The sequence below is a fragment of the Crocuta crocuta genome, unplaced genomic scaffold (genome assembly GCF_008692635.1).
Source record: "Crocuta crocuta isolate KB4526 unplaced genomic scaffold, BGI_CrCroc_1.0 scaffold179, whole genome shotgun sequence".
Lineage (NCBI taxonomy): Eukaryota > Metazoa > Chordata > Mammalia > Carnivora > Hyaenidae > Crocuta > Crocuta crocuta.
In genome coordinates this window covers 3386720-3406744 of record NW_027551568.1, presented here as the reverse complement: position 1 = coordinate 3406744, position 20025 = coordinate 3386720, and the positions used below count along the sequence as shown (strand labels likewise).

The 20025-nt window shown below is 57.7% G+C and overlaps 1 protein-coding gene across 2 annotated transcripts in view; it reads right to left on the bottom strand.

Moving 5' to 3' along the window:
- AFAP1 (actin filament associated protein 1) overlaps positions 1 to 20025 on the bottom strand; it is a 78474-nt gene that overhangs the window by 48951 nt on the left and 9498 nt on the right. For both annotated transcript variants that reach the window (XM_077750416.1, XM_077750415.1), the window contains exons 3-5: positions 14628 to 14736; positions 5310 to 5521; positions 2235 to 2414 (exon numbers count right to left, since the gene is read on the bottom strand). In XM_077750416.1, coding sequence (XP_077606542.1) covers positions 2235 to 2414; positions 5310 to 5521; positions 14628 to 14736 — 501 coding nt within the window. The remainder of the gene's footprint in view (positions 1 to 2234; positions 2415 to 5309; positions 5522 to 14627; positions 14737 to 20025) is intronic.

The following is a 20025-nucleotide window of genomic DNA, read 5'->3' as shown; positions in this document are numbered from 1 at the left end:
CCTGTAGCAAAAGGGCTGCCGGAACACCGGAACTCAGAAGGGCTTTAAAGCCGTTGCTGGCGGTGATGCTGGTGCGCACCTCATTAAAGTTCCACGTGGGAGGCAGAGCAGAAGTTCCTGACCGCGGGGCTCCCCTCAAACACTCAAACGCTCTGTTCACTCTCTCCTGGCTCAGACACGAGAGAAGCCACTGTGTGTCTGGGCCGGCGGACAGAGGTGCTCGCTGTCAGCGCCGTCACAGTGTCACCTGTGTGCTCTCCCGGGGGGGAGGGGGGGCAGCGAGGCTCAAGGTGGAACGGNGGCGTCCCACCCCCCCACCCCTTTGTCCACAGCAGGTACCGGCAGGCAGCGAGGGACACACTCACCTTCCTGAGGGGGACCAGCAGGAAGGCAAGAGAAAACAGACACAGCTTCTGCCCAGAGCACGAGAGAGCGATTATCACCGCCGGGAAGGACAGGGCCGTCATCCACAGGAAGATGCAAACCCGGACAGGCAGGCTGGCAGCGGGGACTGCCCTTGCCGCCTCAGGGGAAGCAGCCGAGAGACCCGGCAGCAGCTCCGTGGCCCTGGGGGCCCAGGGCTCAGAAGCTGGAGTCCACGGCGAAGAACGAGGGCCCAGGCAAACGCCCACAATTAGGTTGGGGAATATGTCTCGGAATAAGTGTGAAATGAACAGAAACGTGCACTCTTGCATGGATTGCAGGCTGACTTTTGGAGCGGGGGAGGTCCGAAAAGCTCAAGCCCTGGAAGTAGACTAAACTGATTTCGGGGAGCTGATGCCCTCGCGGCACGTGGCGGAGGCAAAGGAAAATGCTCGCTGACACAGGAAAGCGTGCTGGCACCAGGTAAATTATTTCTGGGGGGCCGACTGGATACCAGCATACAAGAGCATGAACTCGGTCCCCCGGCTCAGTACGACATGGAAGAGTAAATCAAAGTGGATCCCAGGCGAAGTTTAAGGCCTGGCACGCTAAAGCCACCAGAAGACGACATCGGTGCACCTCTAGCACCTCGGAACGAGCCCCGGGTTCCCAGATGCGCTGCAAGAGCACTGGGAAGTCGCGGGGGAGCCGCATCTGATGACACGGATGAACCCTGGTGACATGGCGCAAAAGCAGCCAGTCACGGAAGGACGCGGGCCATACGAGCGTGTTTACATGAAAGGATGAACGCGGGCAAATCTCTGCAGACAGAAAACAAGGCAGGGGCTGCCAGGGGCCGGGGCTGAGGCTGGGGGCGGGGCCGGGGCTGCTCATGCTGGGAGAAGAGTGCTTCTCTTGGGGGAAATGAAAACGTCCAGAAATTAGATCCTGGCGAATAGACTAACGGCCGCTGTGCCGTGCTCTGAAAGGGTGAACGGCACCGCATGTGAATTATGCTTCAGTAAGGCTGTTATAAAAAATTATCGAATTAATTGTTTTCCCCATATCATCGGATGCCCCGGCGCGCAGGCAGAGCCCAAATGACACGAACAAGCACGTGTCCGGACGGTAGAGCCTGGCCCGCCCACCACCCAAACCCGTCTAACCAGGCCCGTTACCTGCTTGTGACGGAAATAAATGACGAACATTTCCACGGGAAGTTTAGAACTGCAGAAAGTGGTATTTCCAGAGCGATAAAAGAAACAACTAGAAATTCTAGATTCCATAACCAACACTCAGAACCCAGTAAACGGGGACACATTTAACAGCAGCTCTGACACAGCTAAACAGAGAAACAGTGAGCTGGAAAGCGACAAGAAACATTAACCACTGAAGTGGGGGGAGGGGACAGTAGTAAGATACAGAGAGAAGATAGCAGAATACAGTTAAAACACCTGATGTGTATTTAAACAGAGCTGGAGGGGAGAAGAGAATGGGACAAAGTTATACTTTTAAGAGACATGGATGAAAATGCTTTTCCAAAACTTAGAAAGATGGCAATCCACAGAGTTAGAAGCCCAGGGAACTCCAAGTAGAATAAATAGAAAAGAGTCCACATCCAGACCCGTTAAAAAACAAAATCAGGTGGGGGCACCCAGGTGGCCCCGTCAGTTAGGCATCTGACTTCGGCTCAGGTCACGCTCTCACGGTTGGTGAGATCGAGCCCCACGTCGGGCTCTGTGCCTGCCTGGGATTCTCTCTCTCTCTGCCCCCACCCCCGCCCCTCGCTAGCACTCACACACTCTCTCTCTAACTAAACCCATCTTAAAGAACAGGACTCCAACACCGGCCTGGGAACGGGCGTGCCTCACCTTCAGCCACTGCTCGGCCTGCTCCCTGCTCTGCACCGCGAGCACCAGTGGGTCGGCGCCCTGCTGGGTGATCTTCAGCTCGTGCTTCTTCTTCTTGCTGTCCTTCGGGACGTACGTGACGCTGCAGCCCGGGAGCGCCAGCTCCATCTGAGGCTGCTGGTCCTTGGAGCTCTTATAGCACTGCGTTCAACATGAGAGAGCGCGGTTAGAGGGGGCAGGGCGCGCGGAAGTGCGGACGACACGCGGGCGGCACCGAGGCTCGGGGGGCTGGCTCTGCAGACGCACATGCATCAGCCACGCGGGGCCCACTGCACGTGGCACGGCACCCCCACGTACAGGAACACGCATCCGCTCGGTAGTTCAGCAAAGTTTACCAAGTGTCAATGGCACAACTCAGTGGGAAACAGAAACTCCCTCCTCTGATGGGCAGCCCGGACCAGTGGAGCGTTCTCCTTAAGGGACAGGAACGTCTTATTCTAGGTTTGCCGAAAGGCACAGCCCTGACGGGGGCCCACGGTAATCTGGACACCTTATTCTACCACCTACCTCACTGGGTATCTGCCTGTCTCCTCCTATCCCCTTTCTGAAAGACAGGTGAATGACTTCTTTAAGGGCACATGTGTCAACGTGCCTTACACAACATGTCTGTGAAGGTTTGCTTCCTGGATGAGTACGGGATCCAAAATTCACGCGGCTCCATCTACACAGCAGGCGTCCACTCTAAAGATTTCGGGGCCATGGGGAACACGCAGACTTAGTTCCCATCACTGGTGTTAAATCTGGATCTGTTAAAACCTAGAATCAAACCTTGTCTGGGGTGCCTGGGGGCTCAGTCGGTTAAGCATCCGACTTCGGCTCAGGTCATGATCTCACAGTTCGTGGGTTCAAGCCCCACGTCGGGCTCTGTGCTGACAGCTCAGAGCCTGGAGCCTGCTTCAGATTCTGTGTCTCCCTCTCCCTCTCTCTGCCCCTTCCCCACTCCTGCTCTGTCTCTTTCTCTGTCTCTCAATAATAAACATTAAAAAAAATTTTTTTTTCCAAAAAAATCTTGTCCAAACGTTTCCCCTCCCGCCTTGGATCTAATTGCATTACTTGGGACCCAATGTACACATCCTCATGGAAATAGATGGTCCGGGGGTTCAGGCACTGAGTCCTGCTCTGTCACTAATTAAATCTGGCTCCCGGGAAGTCTCTCAAGCTCTCTGAGCCTGTTTCGTTTGTAAAACGAACTATCGCTGCAATTATCATTATTTTATTGAGTCACTAAATCATTAGTAACTGTAACACCTGCCCACCAAGTCAGCATCACATGAGGCATTCCAGAATCTCATTTGCTCGCCACAGCTGTCCATTTTGCAGACTGGGAAACTGAGCCTCCCCTGGCTATGTAGTTTGCCAATAATGTCAGACCCCCGCAACGCGGCAGGCCATAGCCCCAAACGGCATGAGTGTGGAAGCCGTGTTTCTCCACCGCACACCGTCTGCTCTGGAGGGACTGGAGGAACGGACACCTATTTTCAGAACTGGCTTCCGGAGTCCTCTCCTCCTTTGCAGTTCTAGAACCTTGGCTCTTGAGTGCCATAGGTATGGAACATACCTACCTCCTACAAAACTCCCACTGATGGTCGCCCTCGTCAGGAAAGGAAGGAAAACAAATACACCAAAACCAGTGAAGCCCGGTTGCTATGAATATTCACTGTTCGGCAGTTTCTCGTTTTCTCAGGCAGCGCAAGAAAGAAAGTGAAGAACAGAGGAAAGGAAATCAACGGTACAGTGGACGGGGCTCGACAGGAAGTGTGACTGCCTGTATTTTTCCTTGACTGAACTGTCTCGAAATAGATGTGTCACCAGCCCTATGTTAACGTGCAGGCCGGAGGCCTCGGGGTTGGACTCCCCGAGGTCCGTGCTCCCTGACTGCTGAGCCCGCCTCACAGCCACCTGCCTCCTGCTCCCGGGTCGAACCCCTCTCTCCCATGAGCCCACCGCACGTCGTTGAAGCATGTCTGTAACACATCCACATCTTGCAGCCGGTACGTCAGATTGTAAATAAGGAGCATAGTAATTTTTTTAATCTGGTTTTTTTTTTTTCATTCTTTACTTCAAAATCCCCCCATGGCATCACTTTTGGCATATTCTACATTTGGGAGAAAAGTCAGGCCACACATGTGGAAAAAATATGTATTCTCGCTGTTTAAAAAAAAAAATGTAACCATTGATTTAAAAATACACAACGCCCTCAGAATCTAGTGAAAAAGCCTTCCCAGCATTCACAGATGAAACCGTAAAGAACAGGGGTGCCCCCTCCATTGAAGAGTGACACGCACAATCATAAATTTTCCTGTGTTCTGTTTTAATACGAGAATTCTGGGTGACCTTTTCCCCCAAGGTTAAGTAGAAGGAAAAGCCAAATGCAAAAACACACTCTAAAATTCACAAATCCGATAATCAGCCCCGCTGTCCACACAGCTGGGGGGACAGGCGGAGGAGGGAGGGGTGTCCCATGCTCTCCGGGGCTCTGGCTCCGTCCGCGGGGTCCCTGTGGGAAGGACGCTGCAGCGGGAGGCCCACGTGTCCCTGTCCCCGGCTTCCCTGTTTCCCAGCCTGTCTTCCTCTTCAGCCCCTCAGATTAAACAACAACAACGAAAAAGCGTCTGCCTTTAGCCTTCCAGAAGGATTTCCTTTCCTGGGCACTCTCCCCACGGGGCGTGGCGGCCCGCCCGCCCCGCTCGATGACCTGGCTCTGGGGAATTCACTGACTCATTACCAACGAGAAAGCCCATCTTGGCCGTCCGGCAAGTTAAAGCCTGTGTGTTTCAGGCGCACACGCCGTGGACACTGGCCCAGGGCGGAGTGACCGCCCGCTGGCGGCTGCAGGACGCAGAAGCGAAGCCATTCCAGGCTCGGGGACTCTGGCCCGCGCCTGCTGCCCAGCGCCCGACTCCTGCGCGCGCACCCGCCCCACGGCGGCCGCTTCCCTGCAGCCGCCATCAGCGCTGCCCGGCGTCAGTCCCCTTGAGCTGACGGCCACCAAATCCCACCGGCCTGCGCGAGCGCGAGCCGCCCGCGACGCGTTACCAGCAGTTTGGTGTCCTTGACGACACACAGCAGCTTGCTCCACTGCCCGAAGCGCTTCTTCCTCAGCAGGAAGGCACAGATCCTGGCGTCCTTCACCAGGTCCATGGAGGCCTCCTCGGACGGCCACTGGTGCCGCGTCTTCTTGCCCTTCCCGTCTTCCTCCTCTTCGTCGTACGACTCGTAGGAGCTACTCATGGCGTCCGAGTCGTAATCTGCCAAAGTGAGGAAAGAAGGAAAGTAAAGGGCCTGCCTATAAAAGGCTTATTATTATCTAGAAGCTGCCTCTGGGCTCAGGAGCACGTCTATCGCACCAGTAAATGCGGAGGGGCCCGGGTTCTGTGGCTGCGGAAAGGTGATCAGTAAAAACAGGGAACAAATCAACAAGACAGCCAGCGGACACTAACTCAAGTGCCTTAGAAGTCTCTACCTGCGGGAAGCAGCCCTAGACTGTCCGGCGAGGAACGGGCCGCCTGCAGACCCCACGGCGACAGGCCCTGGCCACACGCTGACGGGCGAGCGGGACCCCATTCAGCAGTGTGTCCCACCAGCCACGGAGGCGCTCTCCCCTACCGCACCGCTAAGTCAAGGTGCTCCGAGGCCGACGGCATCTGTGCGTCGACACACCCACACCCTCGCTAACCTTCCAGATCCAAGCCGAGGCCACCACTCCCCTCGAGTCCTCCTCGGGCCTCCAAGGACCCGCACGCCTTCTCGCTCCGCAAGGCGGTAACGCCTAACATCTGATCGTGTCCGGCTTCCCGAACGCAGCGCGTTCTCCCTCACGTCCAGAGCTCCGCAGCCTCACTTCCTGCGCATCCCACTCCACGTCCTGCTTCTGCCTGAATCAACATTCTCGCCTTTCACGATTTAATTTACTGGCACCCCCTCCACTACATCCTCCTTGAATCACCAAAGCTGGTCCTCCCTAACTCACATGCTGAAGCTCTCGCCCCAGTGAGGCTGTGTTTGGAGACAGGGCTTCTAGAAGGTAATTATGGTTAAGCGAAGTTCTGTGAGTGGGGTCCTAGCTTGGTAGGACCGATGTCTCTACAGGGAGAGGCAGACGGGGGCCTGGGTCTCTGTCCACCATGTGAGGACAGGCGGAGAAGGCGGCCGTCTGGGAGCCAGCATGAGGCCCTCGCCACGACCTGACCGGCGGGCAGCCTGCACTTGGACTTCCAGCCGCCGGCGCGGTGAGGAGACAGCGTCCGGTGTTTGGCCCCCAGCCCTCGGGGTTTGCTCTGGCGGCCGGGGCTGAGGCGCTGGGCGGAACGCCCCCCGTGTCTGCTTCCACACCCCCCGCTCAGCCTGTACGGTGTTGCCCTGCGTTTTGTCGGGCCCCGCATCAGGCAGTGAGCCCCCCGGGGGGAGGGACACCACCCTGCAGGGTGGGACCACCCCCCCCCCCCGCACAGGACAAGGACAAGGCACCTGGCCCGGGGTAAGGAACCATGGTCTGCAGGAGGGGGCCCGTGGGAGGAACTGTTATGCCTGCGAAGCCCTCGGACGGGCAGCTGGCGCGGTCTAACAAGCGCTAGGGACCGTCCGTGTCACTAGCTCCCACCCTGCAGGACAGCGTCGGCTCCGTCCTGCGCTCCTGCAGCCCCAGCACATCTGGGGCACCTTCACTTCTCAGGGCGCGTCTGAGAGACGGAGGGCTACCTACACGACGCGGGACTCAGGACGACACACTAGGGCCGAAGCGGCCGGCTGCGCGGTTCAGCAGACGGCGCAACAGCGACTACATACACAACGGAATTCACCCTTTCACTCGCTGGGACCGGATTATGACCTGTACTCCGTGGGCATGCCTGCATTTTAAGGTCATCACAGAGAATTGGACTACGGGCGGGGACAGGCTGGCTGTTTGGCTGGGGGTTCGATCAGGACAAAGCAGTGAGGGAAGGGTGTCCAGCAAGGGCCCAGGGGGTGCGGTCGGGGGCAGGGGCGGCGGCCTGGACACAGCTGCGTCAATGCCCATGAGGACGTGCCCAGGGGACCGGGCACAGGGGGCCTCCAGGCCTGGACTGGCGTAGAAGGAGAATGAGGGAGAACCGTCCACTCCAGCCGGTGCGCTGCCACCCTCTGCCCCGTGGTCGGGCTCCCTCCCGGGTGCATGACCATGTGCCACCCTGTTGAACGTGGTGGCCACAGCAGCTACTTAAATTCACTTCTACGTCAAGTTACACAGAATTAGCTGTCAGGTCCTCGGGGGCACCAACCCCCTCTCCGGCGCCCAGCTCTCATGTGTGGCGAAGCGGAGGTGGCGCCGGAGAGCCCAGACAGGGGACGTTTCCACTGCCGGAGAAGCCATCCAGCCTGTGCGGGAGGAACTGACGCGCGCCAGGCTGAGCGGGGCAGGCCGTGCGGGACAGGCCGTGGGGTCAGCACATGTGGGGCAGGAACACTGAAGGTACTTTACGAGTCATTGCCAACCACACAGAAGAGTCTAGAAGGAACGCAGTGAGCGACAGCACTGAAAAAAATCAGAGTGGATCTCTTCATTTTCCAGGAGCACCTACATGCTAGCCACAGAGGCCAAGTTAGGGGTTCCATTTGCAGGGAGGGGGCTGGGATGAGGAAGGGGCACGTGGGGGGCTCCCGGGGCTGACGTGTCCTACTTGTGACCTGGCGGGGCTTACGCAGATATTCTGCATTATAAATCCGTAAGTCCATACGCGTATTTTGAGTACTTTTTGGTAAACATACAATGTTTTACAATGAGAGGGTTTTAAAAAGTTTAGCACGGCTAGGGCATAGCCCACGTGGCAGGAAGTGGCGGGGCGAGACACTGAAGGTAGGGGGCGGGCGGCCAGACTTGGAGAGAGAGACCCAGTGCACACAGAGGCGCCCTCCTCGGATGGACGATGCACAGAAAGGTCATGCTCACGACAGTCTGACGGCCCACGAGTCCCTCCCTGCTTAGCTCGTTTCCTAGAAAAGTGAATCCAGGAAACATTTAATGAACAAATGAGCAACAGCATTAATGAATACGTACAAGCAGGAGAGACCTTTGATTTCATTCACGCAGCAAGCACTTACTGAGGGCTTACTATGTGCCAGGCGTTACTCTCCGTATTTGTACAGTTCACCCTTGAACACTGTTTGCACTGCACCAGGACATTCAGAAGCGGATTTTTTCAATAAACACAGGACGGTCCTGTAAACATATTTTCTCTTCCTTATGATTTTCTTAATGATATGTTTGTTTCTCTGGTTTATGTTATTGTGAGAATACAGTCTGTGACACACGTGACATACGCAATGTGATTATTTGTGTTAACTATCGGCGAGGCCTCCAACGGTAGGCCAGAGTAGCTAAGATTCTGCAGAGTCAAAAGTCAGTGCCCCGCGCCTGGGGGGCTCAGTCGGTTAGGCGTCTGACTTCGGCTCAGGTCATGATCTCACAGTCCGTGGGTTCGAGCCCCACGTCAGGCTCTGTGCTGACAGCTCAGAGCCTGGAGCCTGCTTCCGATTCTGTATCTCCCTCTCTCTCTGACCCTCCCCTGCTCACGTTGTCTCTCTCTCTCAATCTCTCTCTCTCTCTCAGAAATAAATAAAAACATTTAAAAAAAAAAGTCAGTGCCCCATCCCCACGGTGTTCAAGGCCAGCTCTACCTCCACGGGGCCAGCCGCAAAAAACCAGGCCTCCTTCACATCCACAAAGGGCCTCTCGGCCCGGGCCCCCAAGATGGGTGCACCTCAGTACAGGGGTCCCTCCTGACCCACAGTCAGCGTGATCCGGAAGCAGATGACGCTCCTCCTGACGCGTGGTCAGGTCAGCAGCAGCCTAGCGCCGCATCCTGCACCCACTTCCTTTGTCTCACCCGTGACTCACCTCCTTCGTCTCTGCTCGTGAGCATGTTATCATCTCAGAGCATCGTAAGAAGGGTGAGTGCAAGACAGTAAGATGTTGAGAGAGAGAGAGAGAGAGAGAGAGAGACCACATTCATTCAACTTTCATCACTGTTGTTCATCTGCTGCCTAACTTATCAATTAAACTTTATCACAAGTACGTATATAGGAAGAAACAGCATCTACAGGGTCAGGTACTGTCTGCAGCTTCAGGCATCCACGGGGATCCTGGAGCGACCCCCCCCACCCCCCCGAGGAAGATGGCCAACAGGGCCCCTCGTCGCCCTCTCTGTCCTGGGGAGGGCCGAGGTCCCCTCTGAGAAAGGCAGCAGGTTCACTGCCCCCCCACCCCTTCCGAGAGAGAACCAGCACATTCCTTTTTAGAAGAACGTCAGCCAACTTAGCAGGAAGCACAGAGCCGTCGGGGGTGCTGACCCCAGTCTGAGCCCGAAGGAAAGTCCATCTCTGCGAACCTCCCCAGCGCGAGCAGGATGTCCGTTACCTCCGCACTCCCTGCACCTCCCGGCGGCTCCAGCAGGGCGTCAGGGAGCTCACTGCCTGGGGGCCAGGGTTGGGCTACATTAGGAAGCAATGAGGGCTTTGTGAGAAGTTATGGAGGACCCAGGACGGGGGAGGAGGGGGAAAGAATGACCGCCGGCCTTCAGACCTGGATGGGAGCAGCACGGCTGTTATCGGACATGGATGGGGGGTTTCATCCAGGCAAAGTCCGAGGGGGTGCGGATTAGAGGCCACCAGCCCCCGGTGTCCTGGCGTCCCATGTACACGTCTACACTTCTTGTAGAGTGAGGAGGTGGACCAGAGGGCCCGCCAGAGACCCGGGGGCCTGTGTGTGCCTAATGCTGCTGGTTAGGAAACGCTCCCCGCGCCAGACGCTAGGCCCGCGGCGGGTCTCACGGAACTAAAGAACACTCCGATGGGCGATTACTTTCAACCACAAACGCTAAAACGTGTACCGTAGACATACACCCAGAGCCCGCGAAATCAGAGCTGGCATTTCAACCAACTGCCCTTGGGGAGCGGGAGGACAGGGGGAGGGTGACCAGGGATTGACAATGATATGAAATGTAGATCTGAACCCCAAACCCCTACAAGATCGCGGCAACTGCTGCCGCTCGGCCAGGCTGGGGCCGGCTTCCCGCATTCCCGGCCTGTGTGGTGGGGACAAGGGTCAGCACCAGGGGGCACCCCACACACAGACGGGAAGACAGAGGAACAGCGGCAGCTGCTGTCCTCAATGGGTCATCCACCTGCTGCTGGGTCCCCTTCTGGGGTGGCTCAGATCCCCTCAGATCCTGCGCCTCGGCCAAGAGACGCCCGTGTTGCTGAGTGTGGAGGGACTCGCGGGTGGGGTGCTATTTGTCCTCACGACTCTCAGGGTGGCCCTGGGCCCCGTCACTGCCTCCAGCCAGCCGCTCCTCCAGGCTGCCGAGCCGCCCGGATGCGCGGCCAGCAGCGTCCGCGGATGTGTTAGCTGCCACGACTGTGTGAGGTCCAATCTGAGGACAAATCTGTGCCACGTTACCGCGGCGCTGCTTCTCTGACCACGCCCCGTTCTAGACGCTAGCAGAAGCCTGATGGAAGGCAGGCCCCTGCAGGTGAAGCTCGCTGCGCACCTTTAGGATTTCAGAGCACGACTACACCTACCTCTGCCAACACTTAGCTGACCTTTCAGCAACTGTTTCTGGCTCACTGACACTCTAGTAGCGTCTAAATGCTTGGTCACGGGCGCCTCAGCTGCCCAACCCGGGCTCCGGGTCACCTGACCCTCCACCCCAGCAGTGTGCACCCATCAGGCTCCAGCAGGCCCGGAAGCTGTAACACCAGGTGCAAGCTAGCAGTTCAGATGCACGCGGCCCCGTTCCTGCCGCACGGGCTCCTTCTCCCAACATGGACTCCTGGGCATGGCCTGCGGCTTGGCGGGATGGTCAGGACCGGAGAGGAACTGGCAGCGGAGAGGTCTGCAGAGGGACTGTGCGCGGGCCTCCTGGATGCGCCGGGAGAGTGAAGGTCTACACACCAGGTGAGCCCCCAGCAAAGCCTCAGCGGACGACGCTCACCACTGGGGACGTAACACGGCCCGCTGCACGAACGTTGGGAGCCACGCTCCCCAGGCTTCCCGTCCAAACGCGTTCATGTACGAGTGACCGTGGTGCGGGGACAGACTTGCAGGATCAGTCTGACTCCTGGCTCTCCTGAGGGCCCTGCGGCCTCCGCCAGGCGCCTGTAACTGCGCCACGTCCTCCACGGGAGGGGCAGCGGTGCATTCTCAGCGGAAGGGATCGTGGAAGAACATCTGCTCTCCCCCCACAGCGCTCCTGCCGCAAGCCCCGCCCGCGGTCTTACAGACACCCAGGTCCCAGCACGGACCCCGCAGCGTGGCTTCTGCCCAGAGAACTCGTGTGACCGCAGATGCAGTTTGGGCTACGGGTCGTGCTCGTGAGAGTCACTGGTGAAGCCATGTCCCCATCACCTGAAGCAGGTGACCCAACAGGCCCGCGGGATGCCTTCTGAATCTCCAGTCCCGGGACCAGCTTGACTGGCCACCCCTGGAGGCGCCTTCCAGAACACTTTCTAGCCGTGTGCGCTGTGCCCTGGTTTCCCCATGGCCGGGGCTCACGGGTCTGGAAATCCAGGGCTGAACACGGGAGTGGCTCCTCTCACTGTGAGCCCCAGGGACCCACTGGCAAAATTTCTGCCTCCCTTCCCTGCAGTGTTGGCTCTGCTGGCCCACAGGTCCTAGTTTCTAAGGGCAGAACACTCCCTCCAAAGGGCACAGCAATTGCTTCATTAACCCAGAAGTAGAGACAACAGAGCGGGGGTTACTCCAGCGGCCGGGGTGACTGGTCACGGCCACACCAGTGTGGGGGGGAGGACAGGTCCCTGGGGTGGCCCTCAGCACTCCCGCACCCCGTAAGTGAACTGTTCAGTGCAGCCCAGACGCTTAGGGAAGGAAAGGTGAGTCATCTTACTGGGTGATCGACCAAGGTGCTTGCCGAAGCCAACAGGAAAGAAGTTATAAAACCGAGTATGACCATTGACCGGATGTAGAAATGAGGATGGGGCTAGTTATGCATGACCTTTCTCACCCTGACTCTGAGACCTGTGTGTGTTAAGCACTTCTCTCCCCTCCCCCCTCCCCTGCCATCTAGCAGCAGAAACTGCAGTGGCAGGTGCTCGGGGACCTCAACCTTCAGGTTACAGGCTCCCAAAGGGGAAAGTAAGACCCTGCGGGGAGAAAAAGGGACCCTGCCTCCTGGGGGGGCGGGGGGGGCAGGGGGCTTTCTGTGATGAGGCGATAGTTGGGTCCTGTTAACGTGCACTCACCCTGCCCTGTCCCTACCCGGAAATCCAGTGTGGTTCAGAGCGGTGCGCTGGGTGCCCGACGGACTCCAGAGAAACAGTGGTGGCTTTGCACTGTACCAACAGAGCAAGGCTGGAATGCCGTCGGCCCAAAGCCCTTCTTGGCTGGCTCTGGCCCCAGGAGAGATCCGTGACCGGTCCAGAAGGCAGCGGCTGGCCCTCTGCTGGGCCCGAGGCCCCTGCAGCTCATGCGGGCCCTGTCCCTCATCGTCGGAGGCCTGGCCAGGCGTGTGCGGGTCTGCAGAGGCATGTCCCAGCCTGCCCTCCCCCTTCCCTCCAGTTCCGCAGCGTTTCTCCCTGGCAGCCCTGCCCCACGAGCCTCTCTGCCACTTCCCATGGCTGCCTAAGGCTCCTTCCCTTCTCAGACTTTGTTCCACGACACCCACAATGGCCTGCTTCTCTGCTAGCCCCACACCTGACCCGGGGTTCCACAAAGCCGTCGCCGAGTCCCTATAGAACCATCTGGAAGCCAGCCTGCTNGGTGCGCGAGCCCCGCCGCCCCCGCCGCCCCACACATGCGTCCCGCCGCCCCGTGTGTGCGTCCCGCTACCCTCGCTTCTGGAACGAGCTCAACAAAAGGTGCCCACGGCCCGCAACTACGGGATGGCTTCTCTGAACAACAGGCCAGGACACCTCGCTGACGGGGGGCTCCTCACACTGCAAAGTGCCCCAGGCCCCCGACGTCAAACAAGACAACTACCAGGTTCTAGCCCCGAAGGTGCGTTGCTGGGACGGGAAGGAATAGGGACGGGACGGGAAGGGAGGAGAAACTAGAACCCGACCGCTCCACGCGCCGGGCCACGCCCTCGTGGGAAACCCTGTCTTCTTGTGCTCAGTGCGGTGACAGAGCAAGGACTCCGATTAACTTCTGAACCCCACCGGCTGTTTCCGTGTTTTCTGATTGGTCCCTGATTTCTGAGATCATGGATGCTTAGATATTACCTGAATGGATTTTCCATGAGTACTTTTTACATAAAAGAGACATTAAAACACTTGACTTAGAGACCTCAGAGCCCGATAGGGCCCGATCTCTGTCCCTGAATCGTCCCTTTCTCGCCCAGCATGTACCTGCTCCGGAAGCCAAGCAAACGGGCGCCCTGCCCTCAAGGGGCCCCCACGCCTGCTCACGGGGCTCCCATCTGGAAGACGTACCAGGAGAAGGCCCTCCTGTAACGATCCAGGGAGATTCTGCTCTGAGGCAGCGCCTCCGCCTGCCCGCTGCCAGGGGACAGGGATGTCAGAGACCTCGGGGATGGTTAGACAGCCTGGGAGAAGGCGCACATTTCCCTGATAAGGCAGATGGAAGGAGGACCTTGCGCCATGAATATGAATGCGCTGGAAGCCTGGAGACCAAAAATGCGCAAATCCTTCTGACTGCCAGTCTCCTGTGTCTACGAAAAGCACGGCTCCCGCATCCACACAAGCCGGATGCCGTCCTTGCACTTCACTCGGGGACGACAGCTCCCTGCCCGATCAGGTATTGAGGGGAGAGATGAAGGCAGTGACCTGAGACCAAAGAAAGTCCAGAGGTGCTGAGAAAAAGGATTTCGGTGTGAACATGGGGGCTGGGTCCCAACAGAGGTGCCCCTGAGCGCTACCCAAGCAGGCGCCAGACCAGAGCTTCGCCAGGCCAGCTCCGACCTAGGCAAGCATTTTCTAGAAAAACCTGTATGAAAGGAAGAAGAAACAGATGTGAAGAAAGGCCTGTGACTGGGATGCCCACCGGTTCTGTGCCCGGGCTCTCCCAGCCACACGCCTCGAGGGACACCGCAAACGCGCCAGAGTCACTGCCTGTGACCGAAGGGGACACATCCCATTGAGACCCAGGGCCTCACAGCAACAGGGCTTCAGCGCACGAGTCAGAACAAGATGATGCCGCGTCAGTTACCAAAGGCCCCAGCGAGGCACTGCAGGCCTCAAAGGCCTTCCTGTATTTACCTCTTCAGGGACAAGAGTGACCTAGCCCCGCACCGCCAGCGCTCCATAAGCCCCCCTACCCCTTCCTTCCCAGACAACGGGCCACGCTCTCCGCAGTCCCGCAGACGGCGAGGCCGGCGAGCGCCAGGCCGACCTGACACTCACTTGACGTGATGTACTCCGGGGTTTTCCCAGGGCTCAGGGGCACGGCCTCCTCGTAATAGCCTTCTGGAAGAGAGGACGTCGGCAGTGGCGGCGGCCCGCTGTCAGGTGGCTGAGGAGAAGAAGGAGAAACACCACAGAAATTATAACTGTTCCTAGAAAATTCTGCAGTCTGGACCAGTGGGCGTTGCCCAGCCCTCTGCCCTTTCCTTGTGAAGTCCGTGGTAAACAAAGAACACTGTCCCACAAAGAGGTTCCGAGCTCAGTTCCTGCCTGGGTCTCTACGGTTTCCCAGCCACATCTGCCCCAGCCCGGCCCTGGCCGTATGCCACGGGGTCCACACCAAGTGGCCAGGGGCCAGCGGCCGCGAGCACCCCGGCCCAGCCTGCTTCTGGGGCAGGGGTGAACCCACAGCCCTCCCTCGCACCCTCCCGAGAGCTGAGACAGGGGCTTCCCTCCTCTGTCCTCAACAGCGCTGACCCTGCTGTGTCCCCAGGGCTCCGGGGTACGGACGGTCCAGACTCGCCGGGGCCCATCACCGCACAGCAGGAGGTAGGCCGCGGCTGGATGAATGAACGTGGCTGGCCCACAATCCCAGGGAAACGTCTAAAAACTTAGAAAAGAAAATCACCTGTGACTACTCGCTAAAAGAAACGTCTGTCGAGAAGGAATCTGCTGTGGCTGAAACCAATCACGTCCCGATGTCTGGTCAGACTCTGGGGCTTCAAAGCCGTAACTCAGGACGCGCAAGAGTTGCCGGGGCTGAAGCTGCACCCTGCCCTCCCACGTTCCTGAGGAGCAGCGCACCCTCACCTCTCTTCACATGAGCGTCCGTGGGTTTGCTGCTTACGTCACTCGCCAGTCCTCACGCCAACAGAAAGGGGGGAAGGTCCAAGCCTGCTGCCTGCCCGGTGCGGTAGCAGCTCGGCCTCGGGCACAGGCAGCGCCGGTCAGCCTTCAGGAGTCCTTGGCGGGAGACGCTACCTTCCCTCCTATGTCAGTCACAGAGCACGAGGCTGGGGGCCTCAAACAGCCTCCCTGAAATCGAGCTGGGCTTCTTCCAACACCAGGTCTATCCACTAAAACCGTTTTTATATTCACATTCTCTCCCTTTCCTAACCTGGTCACGCAGCCCAGATGCAGCAAATCGGAAAGACATCACTGTGAACGGCACACAACAGCGGCCCCGGACTAAAGATCTGCCAAGCGAAGTTTCCAAGCAGAACACCGTTTCGAAGAAATCGGAAGGGCTCGTACACACTCCAGGACGTGAGACTCCACCACCTTCCGCGTCACTCGGCTCCAAATCCAAGAAAGTCCTTTGCGAACGACTAATCGCCCTGTGTGCGTCCAACCCACTCCTTCCTCTCACCAGATGGAGGGGAATCTTGCCCACCTTTCTCCGTCTACCTGGGGCCCGTTATCCGCCCCCCACCCCCAGCCCTGTGCCCCGGACCACATAACCCCGTTAGGACCACATGACCCCGTCTCCCCGCACGCCCTCCACCAGGCTGCTTTCCTGGCTGTCATCATTGTGCAGTCATCCGCTGGGCAGCCTCCAGCCCCCTCCTGCCGTCCCGGAGAGCCAGGCCTTCCAACGGAACCCGACACGCCACGCTCTGCCCCGCACCGGGTCTGCACAGGAGCCCGCGCCCAGGGAAAGCCCTCTGCCTGTGGCTCTTGGAGGAAAGCTGCCTGATTCACCAGGTGCCTTTATTCATGCCGCAGAGAGGCTTTCAGCTTCCCCTGAGTACGCGGAAGCAGTCCAGTTATTCACGTCCTGGGGAAGCGTTACGAGGAGCTGAATCAGACAAACGGTCAGAAGGAGCACAGACTCCGCTCCCCCAGCTGCAAGAAGTGACAGGCTGCACAGGGCGAGGGGCGCCTCCCCAACTGAACGGCTTCCTCAACGGACCCTCAGACGCTGCTGGGGGTCGCGGGTCTGGCCCAGCTTCTCAGCAGGTGCGCCCTCAGATCCCATAACCCCGCTTCTGGAAATGCACGCCGAGAGGTCCACTGCTTCGGCGAGGAACGGTGCATAAACACGTCCAATAAAGTTTATTTAGCAAAATCTAAAGACAATCTAAATGTTCACCAAGAGAGGAAGGCTTGGGTATACTGACACACGTGCATGCGTGCACACCTGCTAAGCTCGTTTCGTCGGCCCTTGTGCCCCGGACGCCGTTGGGCGGGAGAAAGCAGGAGCCCTTCGTGTGGAACGTGCGGGTTTCAGCTCACACACATACACGGGCGGGCGGGCATCCACCAGCATGTTAACAAGCATTCGCACATCTGTGTAGCTCGGTGCTTCCACGTACTAGTTACTGTTTTTAAAATCAGGAAGAAATGAAACTACCTTTGCTTGGAAGAAATACCCTTCAAAACTTAATTTACAAAGGAACACCCTCTCTCTCCCAAAAGGGCCTACACGCCATTCCCAAATACCCCTGATCCTGGAAATTCTGGGTCTCGGTCAGAGGGATCATGACTTGTTAAGTAACAGCAAGTGTGGGAAAGGCTAAAAAGAAGGACCCGGACTGTTAGTACCGTTGCTCTCAGAGCAGAAGCCTCTTTCTGAGCCTTTTCAATAGTACGAATTCACTGAAATCACCATTAACAGGAAGTTTTAGAGGGCGGCTGGGCACCCGGGTGGCTCAGTGGGTTAAGTGTCTGACTCCTGATTTTGGCGCAGGTCATGACCACTGTTCGTGAGACGGAGCCCCTGGTCAGGCCCTGCATGAACAGTGCGGAGCCTGCTTGAGGTTCTCTCCCCGCCACCGTCCCTCCCCGACTCACACACTATCTCAAAATAAATAAGCTAAACAAAACAAAACAACACAGGAATTTTCAAAGTACAAAACACGGAAGGCAGCTTTCCAAAGGGGTCGTGGAAAAGCGGGGAAAGCAGAGGAGGAAACAGAACTACGACACGGGGGGCGAGGCTCAGTCTGGCGGCAGGGACCGTGCGCGCCCACGGGGCCAGCACCATCCGGGGGGCCCGCTGTGCTCACGCGTAAACGAGGGCGCCTCTGACGTGCAGCCCAGCTCCCAGGCTCCTGCGGGCCGTGACACCAGCCTGAGCAGCCTGGAGAGTCTAGGGAGCAGGGCCGTGGGGTCCCCACTCCGTGGTAATGACACGGCTCTGGCCAGGGTGGGCCCGGAGGTGCGCCTTCTACGACGACACCGCACGCCAGCGCAGCACCGCCCACACTGGATCGCGCACCTTTCCCTCGAACCAGAAGCCGGTCTGCGCCAGGAGCCTGACCACCGTGCCGCCCCCGCCGCCCGCGTCTCCTGCCCTGGCCCCACAAGCCGCCACCACACCCCAGCCTCCACAGCCTCTGCGGAGACGTGGGAAGAGACGTGAGAGACCGTCCCCTCGAGGAGCGACGGACCCTGGCTGCCCGGCCGTGCTGCAGACACAGAAGGACCGGCCCAGCACCCGTCACCAGGCAGCCACTGTGGAAACATTTCTCCCTCAAATTAACAGCTCAGTGGAAGTCACCCTGCAGCTTAGGAACTCGTTCCTGCCTTAAGCTTCTCCTCCAAGGCGTCCACGTCCTGCTAGAGGAGCCCGCACCTACGACTGGATGGAAAGATAACCTACGGGCCTCACTGGATTACCGCATCGGCCATAGTCTAATCCCTAGCTTTCTGGAAAGAGAAGCCCAGTAGTATTTGTGTTTGCTAATTTAGGGAGAAGCCTTCAGACAGACACTTATTTTCCCATTGATAATAATAAATATCATGTTTATATAATTGTATAAATAGTAGAAGCACAATCACCATCATTATTATGAGCATTTCAGCAACGTAACGATGGTGCCGACCGGTTACTGCTGGCCTAGCACGTGTCAGCCGTGGCTCTGGGACACTTTCTGTGTGTCTTCTCCTGTTCAGAAATTAACATGGAGATGCTGGCATTCTGACGATGATTTTACTAATGAGAAACCGAGGCCAGGAGGGGAAAGGCCCCGACGGGGTCACACACTCGCGGAGCTCACTGGTGGAGGAGCCCGAGGCCGGCTGCAGAGGCCGGGCGCCGAGACGGAGGCGGGGGACCGGACGCACCAACCACCCCTCTCCGCCCCAACCTTGTCCCACGGCGCCTGCTGCCGTCCCTGCCCCGGGAAGGAGCCAAGCAGCCCACCGAGGTGCTGGGTCAAGGGTCGTTTCCGTCGTCTCCTCGCGACGGCAGGCGTTCGCAGGCCCGGGGCTCTTCGGAGCCCCCTCTGTCGCGCTGCTCGCCACCACCTCCCCTGCTGCTCTGATCTACCCCAGAGGCCTCGGAAGCGGAAACAACAAACGAGGAGCCCTGATTCTAGCCCAGAGTCTGAAATCATCTGGACTGACTTTTTAGTTTTGTTTTTGAGGGGCTGGGGAGGGGCAGAGAGAGAGAGAGAGAGAGAGAGAGAGAGAATCCCAAGAAGGCTCCGAACTGAGCTAAAATCAAGAGTCAGACACTTAACCAACTACGGCCCCTGGAATCACTTTCTGACTTGAATTCTATGAGTACGCTCGGCATCCAGACTGTTTTTCTGGTGACAGTGACTAAAATCTATCAAGAATAACAATCTGAAATAAGAAAATCAGAGTTCAGGGTCAAGATGTTATGTATCAGTGAAAGCCATTTCTTGCTGACGTAGTGTGGGCAGGGGGCCCACGCGGGAGCGCAAACCTCCTCCGTGCAGCACAGCTTCGCGAGGAAGGCGCCGCCGCCGCCGAGCGAGCCTGAGGACCGCGTGAAGTGACCATCGGGTAACAGAACTTTATCGTCTAAGCAGCCAAAGGGGTTCAGTCCTAATAGGAAGAATTTTGAGTAAGTACTCCTCCTGGCAAAAATACAAGTTTTCTTCCGAATTACCCCTTGCTCCGTTCTGATCACTAATTTGCATTCCACACAGCACGTGCGGAAACAGTGGGGCTATAGGCACACTATTAAGTTTCCTCTGGCTTCATTCATGCCTGGCAAAGAGTGGAAGCCCCGTGGGGCCGTGTCCTCTTCCCCCTCCGCCACCGGCAGGAAGGCATCCGCAGGGAAGGCAAAACGGCCCAGCGGGAGTGTAAACAGGATGCTTATCTGGAGTGCAGCCACAGATTAAATTTTTAAAAGATGCCACAGGAATTACACAGGAGACTGAACTCCTCAGAAAGACAAGGGGGGGTGGGGGAGAGCAAATGATTCATGTTCACTAAAAGGATCACATCTGATTTCACCAGGAAATAAATGGTTTTCTTGTTTTAAATCTTGGGCTTCAATTTCAATGTTGCAACTGGAAAAATACTTAATTTTGTCACAGACTCTCAAGGAGACTTGTAATCTCATCTGTCAGACAGAGCTGCCCTGAAAATGCTTTAGGAAGCGCAGTGCAGGCCACAGGGTAGGAGGGGAGGGCTGGGG